Raw genomic sequence first — 16,181 nt, forward strand, 5'->3', positions numbered from 1 at the left:
GGGACTCTGCCCCCCCCCCCGTCCCTCCCTGCCTGCCTGCCTGCCTGCCTGCCTGCCGCTCGCCGGGTGAGTGACAGGCCAGCCTCCGCCGCGCCTGCCCACGTGACTGGGGAGAGTAGTAAGCCAGGTGCCGTCCGGGGCCCCGGCAGCAGAGACGGGCCGGCGATTGGGCTGCCGCCGCCGCCGCCTGCGCGTCCATTCGCTGCCTGCCGCGCTGGAGCCGAGGCGGCCGGCGCCGCTGCCGTCATTCCCGAGCTGGATGGCGTGGGACATGTGCAGCAGCCCGGACGCCGCCTGGACCGACCTCGAGGTGAGACCCCGCGCGGGGACGGCCGCCTCGACGGGGGGGGAGACGAAGCGAGACGAAGCAGCCCCCCCTCCCCGCCTCCCTCCTTTTTGGGGCTGGGGGGGGCAGCGGGGGTCCTGGACGTTGCCACCTCACGCCACCCCCGACCACCCCCGACCACCCCCCGCCCCCGATCTGCAGGGCTCGTCCCCGGGAGTTCCCCGGGCAAAGAATGGCAAGGGGGAAAGGGAAGGCGGAAAGCCCGGCTGCAGACGAGGCAAGACGAGCGGCCGCCGTCGGAAACTCTTTCCAGGCGCTCGGCCGCCGTCCCCGGCGCGGGGAAATGTTCGCGCTCCGAGGCAGGGACAGGCACCGGGGCTGGCCGCGGGGCATTTGGGGGCACGGCGCGAGGAAAGGCAGATCTATCTATCTATCTATCTATCTATCTATCTATCTATCTATCTATCTATCTATCTATCTATCTATCTATCTATCTATCTATCTATCTATCTATCTATCTATCTATCTATCATCTTCTGTTCTATGCTATCTATGCATCTCTCTCTCTGCGATCCGTGGCTTTGTGCAACTTGTCACAATCGGGGAATGTTTCCCGTAGTTGCTAGTTCGGATCTGCTGTGGAAGAAACGGGGATGCTCGGTTGTGGCATGAGTGGGGGTGTCATTGCACATTGCACATGAGTAGGTGGGTGGCTGTCTTGCAAGAACGGGTGGCTTTCTGGACAGGGAGGTTTGGGAGGCGATGCCAGGCTACTGGGGTTGGAAAGGGGGCCTTTTCGCTCCCTTCCTTCCCCCCTCCTTCATTCCCAGCGATTTGGCAAAGGGTTAACTGGTGCTGAGCTAACAGGATGCGGGCAGGGGACTGGGGCCGTCGGTTGGGTATGCTGGATCAGCCTGCTACAGCTTCAGCCAAAATAGAGAGCGGTACATCTAAATTCTTTCTTTCTTTCTTTCTTTCTTTCTTTCTTTCTTTCTTTCTTTCTTTCTTTCTTTCTTTCTTTCTTTCTTTCTTTCTTTCTTTCTTTCTTTCTTTCTTGGGGGTATGTGAGTGGGGGGGAGAGAGTGCATGGAAAGACCATTGCACTTCCTTTGGATACCTCCTTTGGAGTCTCAAAGCGAAAGTTGAAGGGTCGTCTCGGTGATGTGCAAAATGGGGGGGGACCATAATGAGCTGGTTGAAAGTTCTTGCATCTGGAGGAACCTCCCCCCTTGCCCCCCCCACATCCACCACTTGATTCTCTCGAAAGAGCTCTCCAGGGGGCAGCCACGTTTTTTACCCTCCCTTCCTAGAGCCGCTTCCCCCTGCACAAACTTCCACGGAGTTTGGGGCTCATGACCCGTGTCTTGTGGCTCCACCTGCAGCTGTCAGCATTCCTCTTAGCAGAAGAATATCCTGCTGGACATTTCAACCCCCTCCCCCTTGAAAGATTCTCTTGGAACAGGGGCATGCCTCTTTGAGCGCAATCATGCCTTGCCGTGCGCTCTGCGTTCCTTCTAGCAGGGGAAGAGAGGTGGAATCCTCTCTGTTTCTGTGCATGGAAAGCATGCACCTCATCGGCTGTCTTCTGCTGGAAATCACAGTCACCCGTCCCTTGTTAGGAATGCCTAGTACGGCGAAATAGAGATGGATGATTCCTAGCGCAGGTGGAAAAAGGATGACGGACTGGCTCCGAGCCCTCCGAATTTGTTTCCCGGTGGCTGGGAGGATCCTGTGGCTTCTTGTCGTGGTCTGTCTCGTGCCGGTGCCGCTGCAGCTCCTCCGTGGCTCCTTCCCCCCCCACCCCCATCACGCGTTGTTACTAATGCTGCTGATTTGAGGAACTACGCCAGCCGCCCGTGGAAATGAGGATGATCTATTTTAAACCTTCGAGCTCCTGGAGGAATTTCAGGCGAGTCACAAGGAAAGACAATGGATGGCAGCGAGGGGGTCCTTCCCACCCCCACCCCCCTACACATCCCTCGCTGCTTGTTTTGGAGGGGGGGCGCTGCTGGGTTAGGCTCCTGGGCACGGCCTTTCCAAACTGTCATGCACTTTGTTGTGTGCACAGTCTGCCTGGTCGGGGCTTGCATGCTGCCTCTGTCCCTCGATCTGTGCTGCTCTTCAAATCCTAACAGCGTCTTTTGCTTTCGGTGCAGCCCCCAGCAGTGGCTCGCCCACCTTCGAGTCCCCCTCTCTCAACCAGGTAGCCTTTTCTTTCCCCAAGGCCACCCCCCATACCCCCACAATCAGGTAACCTCCTCTCCACGAAAGGCCTGTGCATCTTGATAGCTGATTCAGTATTCTCACAGAGCACTCCTGTGTTTAATGAAAGCTCTGTACCAAAAGTGATCAGGGAAACCCCAAGATGCAATTCCGTGTGTGTTGTTGTTGTTGTGGTTGTGGTTGTTGTTTTTTGGCACCTTCTCTCTTTGGACTCTTTTAAAGAAACTTCTTACAAATCCACAGCTTGGTTTTAACCCCCTTACCATAATTTGCCAGGTGCATGCAAAGTTCCCCCCTCTACCAACACACAAGTACAGACTGTATTTTCCAAAAATCACCTTCCCAGGTGCGTGACTCTCCCAAGAGGTCAATGGAGAGCGATGCTTAATTATCATGATCCATTATCATCAGCTTCACCTGTTCCTTGAGCCTTTGGAGGGGTGGGTGGAGACAATCTGTGGGCAGAAAAGAGAGGGGGCCATAAGCGGCCTTTTGTGTGGTCGAGGGACTGCTTGATCGGCCGACAGATTATTACACATTGAAGGGTCTGGTTGCCCAATAAGCTTGGGCTTGGCTCCGCTCCCTTCCAAAAACAAACAAACAAAGTGACATTGTATGGAAAGGGCACCTGTTAGAGTGGTCTAGGCAAAAGCCAGAGAGCTCTGAGTCAGATGAGGACGGTTATAGGACTTGGAGTCTTCCACCTGGCATGGCTTAAAGGCCAAATATAAATTAATAACAAGGACACTTGCTACTAATGTGTGTCTCAGATTAGAAACCGAGGGGCCTTGGCCACCAGGCCTGAGTTTTTGTTATCATGTCCACACGGTGTCAAGAGGGGGCATGCTTTTCTTCTGCTTTTCCGGATTCTTTTTTTTTTTTGAGGGAAAGGCGGGTTAGTGACACAGCAATCATCATAAAAAAAAGAACTGCAAAGGGCAGATTTCCCTTGCCCTCCGTTAATTCCTTCCAAAAGGCCGTGGCAGGCCTCCCCTTTGCTTTCATAATGCACTTCTCGAGAGAACTCGGCTGGCTTCGCTAGGCAATGCACTGTGAGCGCATCGATTTCATTTTATTTTATTTTTTTTGCAAAGGCAAAGTAGCAAAGGGGTCAGTGGGCGACTTTGGAACTCTGAGGGCCTGGTTTGGAAACCCCCGGCGTGTCCGAGGTGGGCCTGGGGGACAGGCCTGGGGGGTAGACCTTTCCAGGCAAGGATCTGGCCTGGCTTATCCTTTAATGAGATCACATATTTCATCGGGGTGTCAAGAAAAGGTTGTTTCGGCATTAGGACCGTTGTTATCCAAAGGTCATTTCAGGACTAGAAAAGGGGGAGTCGGGGGGATGCCGGGGTTTCTCTTCCCCATCTCCGTCCACATATACATTATGTTCCAAAAATGGACCTCTGGCTGTTAAGTTCTGACTGCTCTTAAGGAATAGCAGTGAAGGATCTGGTGGGTCCAAAGACAAGTCTCACCCCCCCCCCCCATTGGTTCTCCTCTCTCTGTCCCAGTCCCATAATTCCCTGCATTTTCCTCTTGGAATCAGGATGGGGGGGGGGGAGGGAGGAAGGGTAAATTGGCTGTCCCGTGTCATCTGCTCGGTGTCTGTTGACCCTGTTTCTCTCTTCCAAAGTGCGCCTCGCGATTAGGTTGTCACACGCCACATTTGCTGCTGCAGGGATCGCCTGTCAACTGTTCCTACTGAAGTCCGGCTTCAGCGAGAAAACTGCCCTTATTATCGACGAGCGGCGTGACATGCATTGAGGGATTTGGGTCCTTTTTCTGGGCGGGGGAGGGGGGGGAAAGGAGCATTTTGTGGCTACCGATGCGCTCACCTGAACTGACTATTCCCAAACAAGGGGAGGGAGGGAAGGGCGGAAAGGGAAGAGAATAAATCAAGGGAACTCTGCCCCCTGTTGCAGGTGATTGGCGTCTGGAATCTGGATCTGTTTTTGGGGCTTGTCCCGTCGGCAGTGTTTTCTGCAGATAAATCCAGGAGTGGTGAAATGCAGGATGCAAACTTGAAGTCCTCTGTTTGAAAGTGGACTCTGCGGACACCGGGCTTTTAACTCTCTAAGTGCTGTGTGAATGGTGTTGCAAGCTCGCCTCCATCCTTTGAGGGCCATTGTGCAAGACAGTCATGAGAGCGAGCATGGCCTTCAGAACACATGTTCGTAGGAACCACTGAAGAGTTGAATGCATGTTGATGTGCCGTGAAGCACTCTGAAATTCCGCCGATTTTCGACGGCCAAGTTAAGAACGTTCTTAATTGGATGCTGTCGGGCTGTCTGGAAATTTGTGGTGCTGAGCATGAGTTTTTTCCATGGGGCCGCATGACTAAAAAAGAAACATGAAAAAGTCTGTCGCATGTCATCTTTGGGCTTCCCTTTCTCCATCTAGAGTGCAGCCCTGGTTGGGATGCACACTCAACCCAATGGCTTCTGGTGGTGAGAAATCTCAGGAAGCGCATTGGCTGGTCTTTGACGCCTTTGACAGGACGGTCGGTTGTCTGCAAAGACCTGGGGGTGTGAAATCTTGTCGCCTTCTTGGTATATATAGGAACTTGGCCAGCTGCAGTCGAAGGTGTGTGGCTACCAATATGGTCAGCTTAGTTCGATACCTGATTAGCTCTGAAAGAATTAATAAAAATAGTACCCACTCTCATGCATGATACTAAGAGCAACAAAAGACGTACATGTTCCATTATAATCCAACATGTCAAAATTCTTGCACACATTTCCCGACAGAAGGGGTCAGTAATTTGGATGGCTTATCAGTATAAGCAGCTATCACTACCGAGCGCGTGTGCAGATTGCGGTGTGGATTTGCTGGCCTGCCAGGCTATTTCCAGTGACCTTCCACTGGTAAAAATCACATCGGTAACTTGATCAGACTTGATTACTTGATCCGACCTGGAATCAGGCTTCTAACCTACGGAGGATCTGCTTGGGTTTTGGGTCTAAACTGGAACTGCCTTTGGTACATCTGCATGATGTCTCCAAATTGTCCACTGTCTGCATTTTCCTCTGCTTTGCTGTGGTATTGTAGGAAGGATAACAGTCAAACCCCTCTTCCACAGAATGGCCCATGTTTTTGCTGTGTAATAGTCTTATTGCAGGGGTATAAAATCCATAACTGACGTCTGGTTGAAGCTTGATGCTAGAGCAATACAACTATTAATGATTTATGTATTGATTTAGAACAGGGGTAGTCAAACTGCGGCCCTCCAGATGTCCATGGACTACAATTCCCAGGAGCCCCTGCCAGCGAATGCCAGCGAATTGTAGTCCATGGACATCTGGAGGGCCGCAGTTTGACTACTCCTGATTTAGAAGATTTCTATCCCACCCTACCACTGGAATGGGGCTCGGGGAGGCTGACAACATAACAATATGATAACAATGCTAAAGCTCATTTCTATAAAATCCGGTGAAAAACTCAACCGTCAGCGAACCAATGATTTTGGCCTGTAGGTGAACAGTATTAATGTTAAGACTCCACCAAAACTGCATTAGCAGAATGCGTGGTAGAATGTCTTACATGCCCCAGGGAAGGCAGACGCATTTCACAGGGCTCCCCGTCTCCTCGGATAAAGCCGTGTACTCGGTTGGGGCCATGATGGAAAAGGCCCTGGCCCTTCTCACGCTTAAACAGGTGCATTAAGGGCAAGGCACCACCGAAAGGCCACAGGTGGCGGCATGAAGACAGGGTCATAAGGGGTGAGGCAGTCCTTTAGGTATGAGGGTGATTATAAATAAACTTCTCCTCTCGTTGTGGAGGGAGCGGGGAGATGTTGGCCTTGGGGACGAGGAGGAAGTGTGTGTGACAGTGCTCTGTTCTTTCCGTGAATGGAAGGAACACAAACGGCATCACCCTAGCGATGCTACATGAATTTCATAATGTGAATGAAGTTGGTTGTAGGCAGACTACTGGCCCATCTGGACTTGTACCGTTATCTGGACCTGGCACGTGATTTCCAGGGTCTTGGCCAGAGGTCGTTCCCAGCCCTGTTCTCTTAACCGTAAAGAGCAGGGACCTTCTCTGTGAAAAATCTGTGCTCTGCCATCGGGCTATGGGCTAGGATCTTGGGGATTTTTTTCCTATGCCGCAGTTTATTTGTGGACTTTAGGCCCGTTTATACGTTTACTTCCAAGGTTACTTCCAACTCATGATTGCTCACACGTGAGTCCCGGGAACACACCTGGTCACCTCCTAGTCAGGGACGATTGCAAGGACATGGTTGGCAATTCTGATTTTTAATTTTTTAATTAATATTATCATATTGATACGCTGCCCTTTTCTAATGGCTCAGGGACTCGCTCGTCATTTTAAGGGCTTACAAACGTCTTTTGCCCTTTCTCCATTTTCTTCTCATCACAACCCTGTGGAGTGAGTCAGGCTGAGAGGGAGGTTGGTTAGCCTGAGGTCACCCAGCAAATCATAGAATCATAGAATCATAGAGTTGGAAGGGGCCATACAGGCCATCTAGTCCAACCCCCTCCTCAACGTAGGATCAGCCCTAAGCATCCTAAAGCATCCAAGAAAAGTGTGTATCCAACCTTTGCTTGAAGACCGCCAGTGAGGGGGAGCTCACCACCTCCTTAGGCAGCCTATTCCACTGCTGAACTACTCTGACTGTGAAAAATATCTACAACAGAGTGGGGGTTTGAATCTTGGGCCTCCTGGGTCTGAGTCTGACTCTCTAACTGCTTATCCCCCACCCCGTCGGGCAGATCATGACATGTAATGGTACAATTTGCATGTGGTTGGCAACCAACCTCCAGGTGGCACCTGGGGATCTCCACTGGAACAGTAGATCTCCAGATGTCCCTGAAGAACCAGGCTGCTTGTAGGGTGGCCTCTGGCATCATAACCCTGCTGAGTTCCCTCCACTCCCCATACCCTGCCCTTCCCACAGTTGGCAGCTGTCTACATATAGGAACAAGAACACACCACTCAGGATATTGTGTAAATCAGTCTTTATCGGGTGGTCTTGAAAGGACAAACAAGGTACTTATACTAAGGTCTCGTCCCGCATAGGGCGTCTGCCAGCACTGCAGCCTTTTTACAGCCAATATTGTAGCTTCTAGATCAGCCTTTTTCAACCTTTTGACCATGGAGGAGCCCCGGAGGTGATGTCAGGTGGCCACGCCTCCCTGCCACGCCCCCCAGAAATGACATGTCACCGGCAGTGACATCACCATTTGTGTTAACAGGCAGGCTTGAGGACTGTGGTGGGGGAGAGACAGGTGGGAGTAGGTGGGCAGACGCTGCCCCAGCTCAGGGACAGAAACCACAAGAGATCTCATACTTATGATGGGGAGGGGAAACCATGGAAGTGACTTGTGGCTGACTCCAATATGGCAGGAGGGGCAATGCCATGTCCCCCCCCCTGAGGCCCTGTGGAGCTCTGGGGGGTCTGTAGCCCCCTGGTTGAGAATTCCTGTTCTAAATGCTTGGTCGTCGGCAGGGCAAATACACAAGCAATGCAATACAAGTAGTAATTTCATAAGAGTTTCTAGAAGGACATACAGAATATGCAGGGCTAACTTTTAACTCCCGAGTTCAGCCTTTCTCAGATTTTTTACCATTGAGAAACCCCTGAAACATTCTTCAGGCTTTGAGAAACCCCGGAAGTGGTGCGATTCTGCAGAATGGGGACTGGAGGCACCAGGGAGGCACCAGGGAGGACGATTGCCTGGCCGCGCATAATGCGCATGCGCGGCCCTGCTTCCCTCCCCCCTCCCACAGTAAGAAGCTTGCCGGGCCGCAAGCTTGCGGCCTGGGAAGTTTTTTACTGCGGGGGGGGGCGTGGAGAAGGAGCCGCGCATGCGCATTATGCGCAGCCAGGCAATGATACAATTTGCACCGTGGCCCGGTGGTTGGGGACCACCGGCCTAGATGACAATGGCAGGTGCTAAAATTAATTAACTCCCACCCAGTCAGACTTCCAGGTCTGTTAAGAAACACCGGGGTTTTACAAAACCCTTGGTTGAGAAAGCATGCAGTAATTACTTTTATCTTATTTACTTGATTTAGTCATATTTTTTGAGAGACAGCTTGGTGCAGTGATTAAGAGTGTGGCCTCTAATCTGGAGAGCCCGGTTTAATTCCCCAGTCCTCCACCTGCTGCCAGCTGAGTGACCTTGGCCCAGTCACAGTTCTCTTTGAGCTCTCTCAGCCTAACCTATCACACAGCGTGTCTGTTGTGGGGAGAGGAGGGGAAGTCAGTTATGAACTGCTTTGAGACTCCTTCGAGTAATACAAAGAAACAACTCTCTTCTTAACTAGGTACAATCGCTACAAAAATGCTTCAATTTTTTTTTTAATCAGAAGAAAAAAACATGAACTTTTAGGGTCAAAGAAAACATTTTAAATTTGTTCTAACATCTGAAAAAAAATGGTCAGGGCCCACAAGAACCTATTACGTGCTGGCTAAACTCTTAAAGTGATCTAAAATTTTCCCCTTAATATTGGTATAACTGTGGTGGGAGGGGCTCATGAGCGCATAAGTACCTTATGCCCATGAAACGCATTGGCAGGGCAGGGCAAGGTAGGGCAGGGCAGTCTAGCTGTGCCTGGTGGCAGGGAAACGCCCCCCCTCCACCCTTGGTTGGAGGTGGGGACGACTAGCAACTCTAGCACATACTTCAACTGCGTTGGTATGAAGGGAAATGCAATGCAGCCTGGGTTATATCTACCTTTATCCCAGAGCCATCGTAAAACATGATTGTAAATATTTCTTTGTGGAGGATGGGGGTGGGGCCCACAAAAGTCATAATGTGTCCCTTGAGGTCTGCTGAATCCCAGAATTTTACAATGGATACAATAAAATCAGAGTCCAGTAGCACCTTTAAGACCAACAAAGATTTATTCAAGGCGTGAGCTTTCGAGTACTTGCACTCAAAAGCTCACACCTTGAATAAAACTTTGTTGGTCTTAAAGGTGCTACCAGACTCTGATTTTATTGTGCAACTTCAGACCAACACGGCTACTCATTTGAACCTTGTTATGTGCGAAGTCGTGTCCGACCCATCGCGACCCCATGGACAATGATCCTCCAGGCTTTCCTGTCCTCTACCATTCCCTACGATGGGTCTTTGAGACCGATCAGTGCTTCAAATTGGGCAGATTCAGGTGGCTCACCAGAAGTGGCAAAACAGTTTGAGTCCAGGGGTCACCTTAAAAGAAACAGGGCAAAGGAAACAGGGCACGTGCTTACGTACTGCAAAGCTACTATTGAGAAAAGAAATATTCGTCCAACTTGCATTTAACAATACCTATCCTGTTCTTTTACATCCCCTTGAAGTTAAAAAGCTTATACTCTATTCTTCATTGGTCTTCAAGGTGCCACTGGACTCAAATCTTGTCCGGATTAGGTACTTAATGGCGGAGTCCTGTGCAGTGTTACATCTTCCAAAGGCCAAGGGAAGTTAGTGGGCTAAGAAAGGGTATACCTCTGCTTGGAATCGACCTGCAAATGGCTCAAGCCCGCTCTGGCCAGGGCAAGCCATTTACATTCTGGACGACCGGTGCAGTCAGGAGGGCAAAGTCTTCCTGGGAGACCTCAGCCAAGTTTAAGCCCGTTCTTGGATAGATACCAAGATGACAAAACACCGCAGGAAGTATGGGGGCCTTTGTTGATCTTGCTGATTATGGCGTTATGTGGCGTTATGTATTTATATTTAGATACTGAGATTCCGCCCTCCCCCGAAGACTTGGGACGGATGAACAGGGCAGATTTTACATATACAAAAATAGGCATTTAAATTGAATTAGGCTTTAGAATTCTGAAAACTAAGGGCCACGTTTCCTGAAGTCCCCTTCCTCCTAGGGGAGAGGGAAGGGGCAGACAGTGTAACCCACTAGTGGCATTTAATTAGGAGGATTTTGAGAGGGAGGCTGTTAGATTTGGGTGTTATTTCATGTTATTTCAAGGCCTTGTCCACAGCCTGGGTGCAAGTCCTGCTGAACAGTTTAAGGTCCTGCCAGGGCTCTGATCTCCTTGGGCAAAGCGTTTTGCCAGGCTGGGCCCTGGGCCAAAGAGGCAGAAAAGAATCACATTTGATCTGGCAGCCAGGTTGCTGGCCTTCCCTAGATGGCATCCTTGTTTGTATTTCGGTATCCCAGGATTCAATGCAATGGTTAGGGTGCACATGAAGAAATACCTGTATGCCTACTGCAGGTTCTCAGGAGTCTGCAGTAGTACAACGGACAGAAAAACGGACGGGGGATGGAGTATCTTGCATGCGTTCACAGCCATGGTGGGCAACCTGGAACGGGGCTCCCAAAGGCGGTCTTGTTGGCCTCTGAGCATGTTGGCAGGCTGGTTAATGTCTCACCTATGCAGCAAAAAAAAGAGGGGAGGGACACAGCAAACTTCCTGGCGAGGCTGTTGTGAAAATGAGAAAGCGTCCTTGTGATCCTGAGCTTGGGAGAGTCGGGCCGTGCAAAACGCACAGCCGCAGCCCCCGCTGCTTTGGCCACAGCCCAGTTTCCGATCGGCCTGCGTCTTGCCTTTCAGGCGGCGTTCGTAACCTGAAAACGGAGCTCCTAGATTGGGAGGCCCCATAAATGGAAAGTGACATTTATAGGTATTTGGTCATCACTTGGCAGGGAGTCGTCTTTCTCCTGCCATGGGAAACATTTCAAAGCCGGCTGCTGATGAGGGTGGCGTCGCAGTGTACGCTGTGTTTGTTGTGAGAGTCAGGTGGGGGGCAGCAGCAGCGGGAGCCAGTGTGAATCCGGGGGAACCTTGAAGGCCGACAGAGTTGTATTCTTGGCATAAGCGTTTGCGTGGAGGCTAAAGGTCAGGGGTAGTCAAACTGCGGCCCTCCAGATGTCCATGGACTACAATTCCCATGAGCCCCTGCTGGCAGGGGCTCATGGGAATTGTAGTCCATGGACATCTGGAGGGCCGCAGTTTGACTACCCCTGCTAAAGGTTATGCCAGCAATACAGTGGTGCTGGTCCTCAAGGAGCCCCTGTGTCACTGTGGCCTGTGTCACTGCAGTGTTGGTCATTCCAGATCGGCTGGGCAGGTGAATGAAGCCACGGGGGAATTTGCGGGGCTGACGCTTGCTCTCCAGTTTGTTCCTTGGCCTTCTCTGCATCCCACCTTTATTTATTTTTTAAAATTTTATCTATTGTTTAACGACGCTTGACGGTTTGCATCCCGCCGCTCGCAGAGTCTTGGGGCGGCTGACAAGATAAGGGTTTACAGATAACCTGTAAAATAGAATAAAAATAGAGTACAATATAAATAGGATTAAAAAAAAAATGTGAATCAACAGTTAAGCCCACTCTGTCGGTCCTCCGTGGGAACCGGAAGCAGCTTCCGTTGTTCTCCTCTTTTCTCCTCCATGTTACTCTCGCAACAGTCCTGTGAGGTAGGTTCAGCTGGGAGAGGGTGATTAGCCTGAGGTCAGCCAGCCGGTGTCCATGACACAAGTAGGGATTCGAACCTGGGCTTCCGGCACTTTAACCACTGCCCTCTGCCGCCTCTTTTCTGCCCTGCTCTTCTGATTTCCTCTGTAACTCGGGCTTTGAGTTTCTTGTTTGTCCATCCAGCCCTGCCCTTGTTGCTTTCCCTCCTGGAAATGGATCCCGTGATTCTTTTGTGCCGTTCCTGTAAGGTGTGTGTGCATGAATCCCACACAAACGGTGCATCGAAACGATGCAGCAGGCATAAATGGTGACAGAACTACCACCCAAGAGCACAGAACTGACGCAGGTGACAAAGCAATTTCTGTTGATGGGGATTAAGCAGAGAAGCTTGGTTGGTCTCTAGCTTCCTTTTCCTCCCTTTCCTCAACCAACGTGGTCACGTTTTGTTGCCTTGGCCTCTTTGTCACCTGCCGAACCCATGGGAGGAGGGTATTTTTGTGCTGCCATTGTGTTGCATGCAATTGCAGGGCTTATTTCACGTTCCTCAATAAAGCCAGGCCCAGGTTGGGCTGAGCTCATCAGATTCCAAGAGCTAAGGGGGGGGTCAGCCTTGCCTAGTATTTGCCTCTCCACCTGTGCCCACTTGCCATGCAGTGCGTCCCAATCCCCGTGGGCCCGGCTCAGTTCAGCCACCGCCAGCCACAACTTGTATATAACCAATTTATATACAATCATCACAAGAAATGGATCTTCACGCCATTGGTCAGTTTCAGTTTAATTTCCTTGAAAGAACACTTGCATAATTTTGTGGTTGGGGGTCACCACAACAGGAGGAACCGTATTAAAGGGTCGCGGCATTAGGAAGGTTGAGAACCACTGGAGTAGGCTGAGAGATGATTCTTCTCGCGTGCTGCTGTTCTTGTTCTTGACTTCTTGTAGTTAATGAAGGTGTTTCTGTCTCTCCTCCTCCCCTCCTCCCCCCCAAGTGTGCTGCCCTGGTTGGCGAAGACCAGCCTCTCTGCCCGGATCTTCCTGAACTCGACCTCTCTGAATTAGACGTGAATGATTTGGATGCGGACAGCTTTCTCGGTGGACTCAAATGGTACAGCGACCAATCGGAGATAATTTCCAATCAGTACACCAATGAATCATCGAATATTTTCGAGGTAAGGAAATGCTCTTCTCCTTTTTAAAATCATGATCTAGATGACAAGTGTAACATTCTCCGATTCAATCAAGACGGTTATTTTTCGCGAGCCAAAATTATTTTTTTCCTTGGTTACTGTCAGGTATAGGAAAGTGAATCTGATTCTTTGGAGATGGGTTAAGATTTTTACACACTGACCTGCCTGGATCAATGGGATAAAACAACCCATTGCTTTTAGGCGTCAATATCAGCGTTTGGGGGGTTGCCCAACATTTATCTCCAAAGAACTGAGAACTTTTTTTTCCAGCTTTCTGATTTCACAAGTATCAATCCACAGGGGGGAGGGTGTGTTGTCGTGCACAGAATTCAATAAATCAGGGATTAGCGATGGGCGACTGCTTGCCCATACTGAAATTGCTTGCAGGCCTCTTGTTCTGGAAGTCCTCCCTGAGTGAGCTCCTTGGATGGGTAGGATGTGAGCACTCTGAATTGCCTTGTCCTATTTCAACTCCTGCACATTCTCCCAGTGCTGCCTGGGAACTAACGTAGGGTAGTGCAAGTCAGCCTGGCGAAGGAGTATTTTGTGAGATGCAGACAGAGCTGTTCTGTGGTTTTTAAATGTGCTGTGCTGTTTTAAGATCTCAAGACGATTTCAGTTCTCTGGAATGGAAGACACCGTCTCTCATGGTGCCTGAGGCTTCCGACATCGGCCGCCTGGCTGGAGGAATGCTTGCACGAGGAAGGGTGCAAGAAAGTCCTGGGCTCAAAATACATCTTATTCATTCTGAATGAATTAGCATTTGAGAATGAGCCATGTGAGAGGGTCAGATTAGTATTACGGACATCAGAAACATTGTTGGTGATGGAGTTAATCCTGAACATGTCAGATGGCAGGGCATTGTTGCATTCATGGCAGAATGTGGAGCCGCTGAAGATCAAGATGTTAAAGTTGCTTGTGTTTCCTCTTGGTGGCAAAAGGGGGGGAGTGGTCCCTTTTGGCTCCCCCTAAAAGGCTATGCAGATCATGGGACCTGCATGGGTGAAAGACCTAATAGCCCCCAGGTCAAGCATATGTCGGGCGGCTACAATGCAGTGGCAAAGCTGGCTGGATCTAACCGTTTGACAAAACCTGTTTTACCAGTCAGCCCAGTGAAATACTTGTTGGTTGGCAACTCAGTAGTGGAACGATGCTCAGGAATTTTCCAGCTGCAATTGGTATACTTTTTTTTAAAGGAAAGTGCGGCCGTAAAGCGTGATCTAGGGCAATTTTAGTGATAAGCAGCAACTGATTACCGTTTATGAAACAAATCGCCCAGCTTTTAACCAGGATCATCATGTAGTATTGAGTGGAAACTGGAGTGCAATACTGGAAATGAGGGCTTCATTTTTTTTCTCTTGAGCCAAAGGACCGAAGAACAAATAAGATAACTTGCCCTGTGGGCTAATACTGAGGTATTGTGAAAGTTTATGAAGCAAATCACCCAAACCAGTGTTAGCAAGTTTTGTGAGCACAAAGGATCCCAAAGAGAAGAACAAGGAAATCCATTGTTTGGAGATGAAGAAGGTCTTTTCTCAGTTGCTTTGTGTGTGTGTGTGTGTGGGGGGGGAGAGACTTGAGTATAGGTGAATTCAGATACAGGTCTTTAAAAATGTGCAAATACGTATTTGTCAATGGCCATAGGATGCCTCAAATGAGGTGCAGGAGGAAGATCTCACTGGCAGTCTTCAAGCAAAGGTTGGATACACACTTTTCTTGGATGCTTTAGGATGCTTAGGGCTGATCCTGCGTTGAGCAGGGGGTTGGACTAGATGGCCTGTATGGCCCCTTCCAACTCTATGATTCTATGATTCTATCTGCAGCAGTGGTGAAATCTCAATTGTGAAAGGCATGGGTTCTCCCCTCCTCTCCTTTATGTTTCATAGTCCTGATTTTGGCCTTTGGGGAATATGCTTTGGTCGAGTGTCTCTTCTGTGTCCTTTATACAAATTGATGGTTGTTACGAGAAAAAGCAGCTGAGGTAGCAAAGCTCTGTGACCCCAATCCAGCTCAGCAGGGCCACGCGCTTTGCTTTCGCTGGATGCGAAAGGACCGATTCAGCGCATGTTCGAGTGCACGGCTAGGCCGGCTCTAATGCGGTGCTTTTCAAGGAGACTCATGTTCTTTTGTGCCTTGCTGTTTCCGTGCTAGAGCAACGAGCCGCGTGCAAAGTGCTTTTTAAAAAAATGTACAAAGGATTGGATAGCCGACGTTTTTACGATGCTGTAGAAAGCAATGATGGGAAACCATGAGTATGTTCTTAGGAAGAAATTCTAGGAAACTCTAGTAAAGTGGAAGGAAACTAATTTAGGCTTCACTGAATGGAGTCTCGTTAGTCATCTGGGGAGGAGGGGAATCACCGTGCCTGTAATTCTTACACCACTCACCTTCATTGTTGCCTTCTTCCCTCCCCTAGTTCAGGGGAGGAGAAATAAAGCCATTGCTGCTTTCTGCACACCAAGTTCTCGCGTACCCTTATTCCAACCTGTTCCTTTAACAATTAGTAGCAGGGCCCTAGCAAGGAGGGTTGCCAGCCTCCAGGTGGTACCTGGAGTTCTCCTGGGATTACAGCTGATTTCCAGGCAACAAAGATCAGTTCCCCTACAGGAAATGGCCAGTTTGGAAGGTGGACTCCATGGCCTTATTCCCCCGTTGAAGTCCCTCCTCTCTCCAAACCCCAGACTCCACAAACCTCAGACCCCACCCTCCAAATTTTCAGGTATTTCCCAGCCCGGAGCTGTCAACCTTACTAGCAAGCAAATGTCTCTTGGGTCGGAGGTCAAATATCTCTGCTCTTTGTTTGTTCCTGTTTCTATGGTAATGCCATGTTGAAATAAACCCTTGTGGTGCGGGGCAATCCAGTGTGAGCAGAGATGGGTAAACTGTGGCCCTCCAGATGTCCATGGACTACAATTCCCATGATCCCCTGCCAGCAAAGGCTACAAAGTGAGGCTGGCAGGGGATCATGGGAATTGTAGTCCATGGACATCTGGAGGGCCACAGTTTGCCCACCCCTGGTACAGAGGCTCTAAGGCTTGAGCAAGGATTTGCATGGGTTACGGTTGGTCCTGAGCTTATCCATGTCACCTGTGCTGTGTTTT

General features: G+C 50.0%; 1 protein-coding gene across 2 annotated transcripts in view; it reads left to right on the top strand.

Moving 5' to 3' along the window:
• The window catches only part of PPARGC1A (PPARG coactivator 1 alpha), a 762,252-nt gene that overhangs the window by 618,536 nt on the left and 127,535 nt on the right, over positions 1 to 16,181 (top strand). The window contains exons 1-2 of one of the 2 annotated variants that reach the window (XM_077301525.1): positions 117 to 310; positions 12,883 to 13,062. In XM_077301525.1, coding sequence (XP_077157640.1) covers positions 260 to 310; positions 12,883 to 13,062 — 231 coding nt within the window. In that variant the 5' untranslated portion in view covers positions 117 to 259. Of the gene's footprint in view, positions 1 to 116; positions 311 to 12,882; positions 13,063 to 16,181 lie in introns of those variants that run through there. The other variant, XM_077301524.1, reaches the window with a different exon arrangement.

Source organism: Paroedura picta, chromosome 10 (assembly GCF_049243985.1).
Source record: "Paroedura picta isolate Pp20150507F chromosome 10, Ppicta_v3.0, whole genome shotgun sequence".
NCBI classification, from domain to species: domain Eukaryota; kingdom Metazoa; phylum Chordata; class Lepidosauria; order Squamata; family Gekkonidae; genus Paroedura; species Paroedura picta.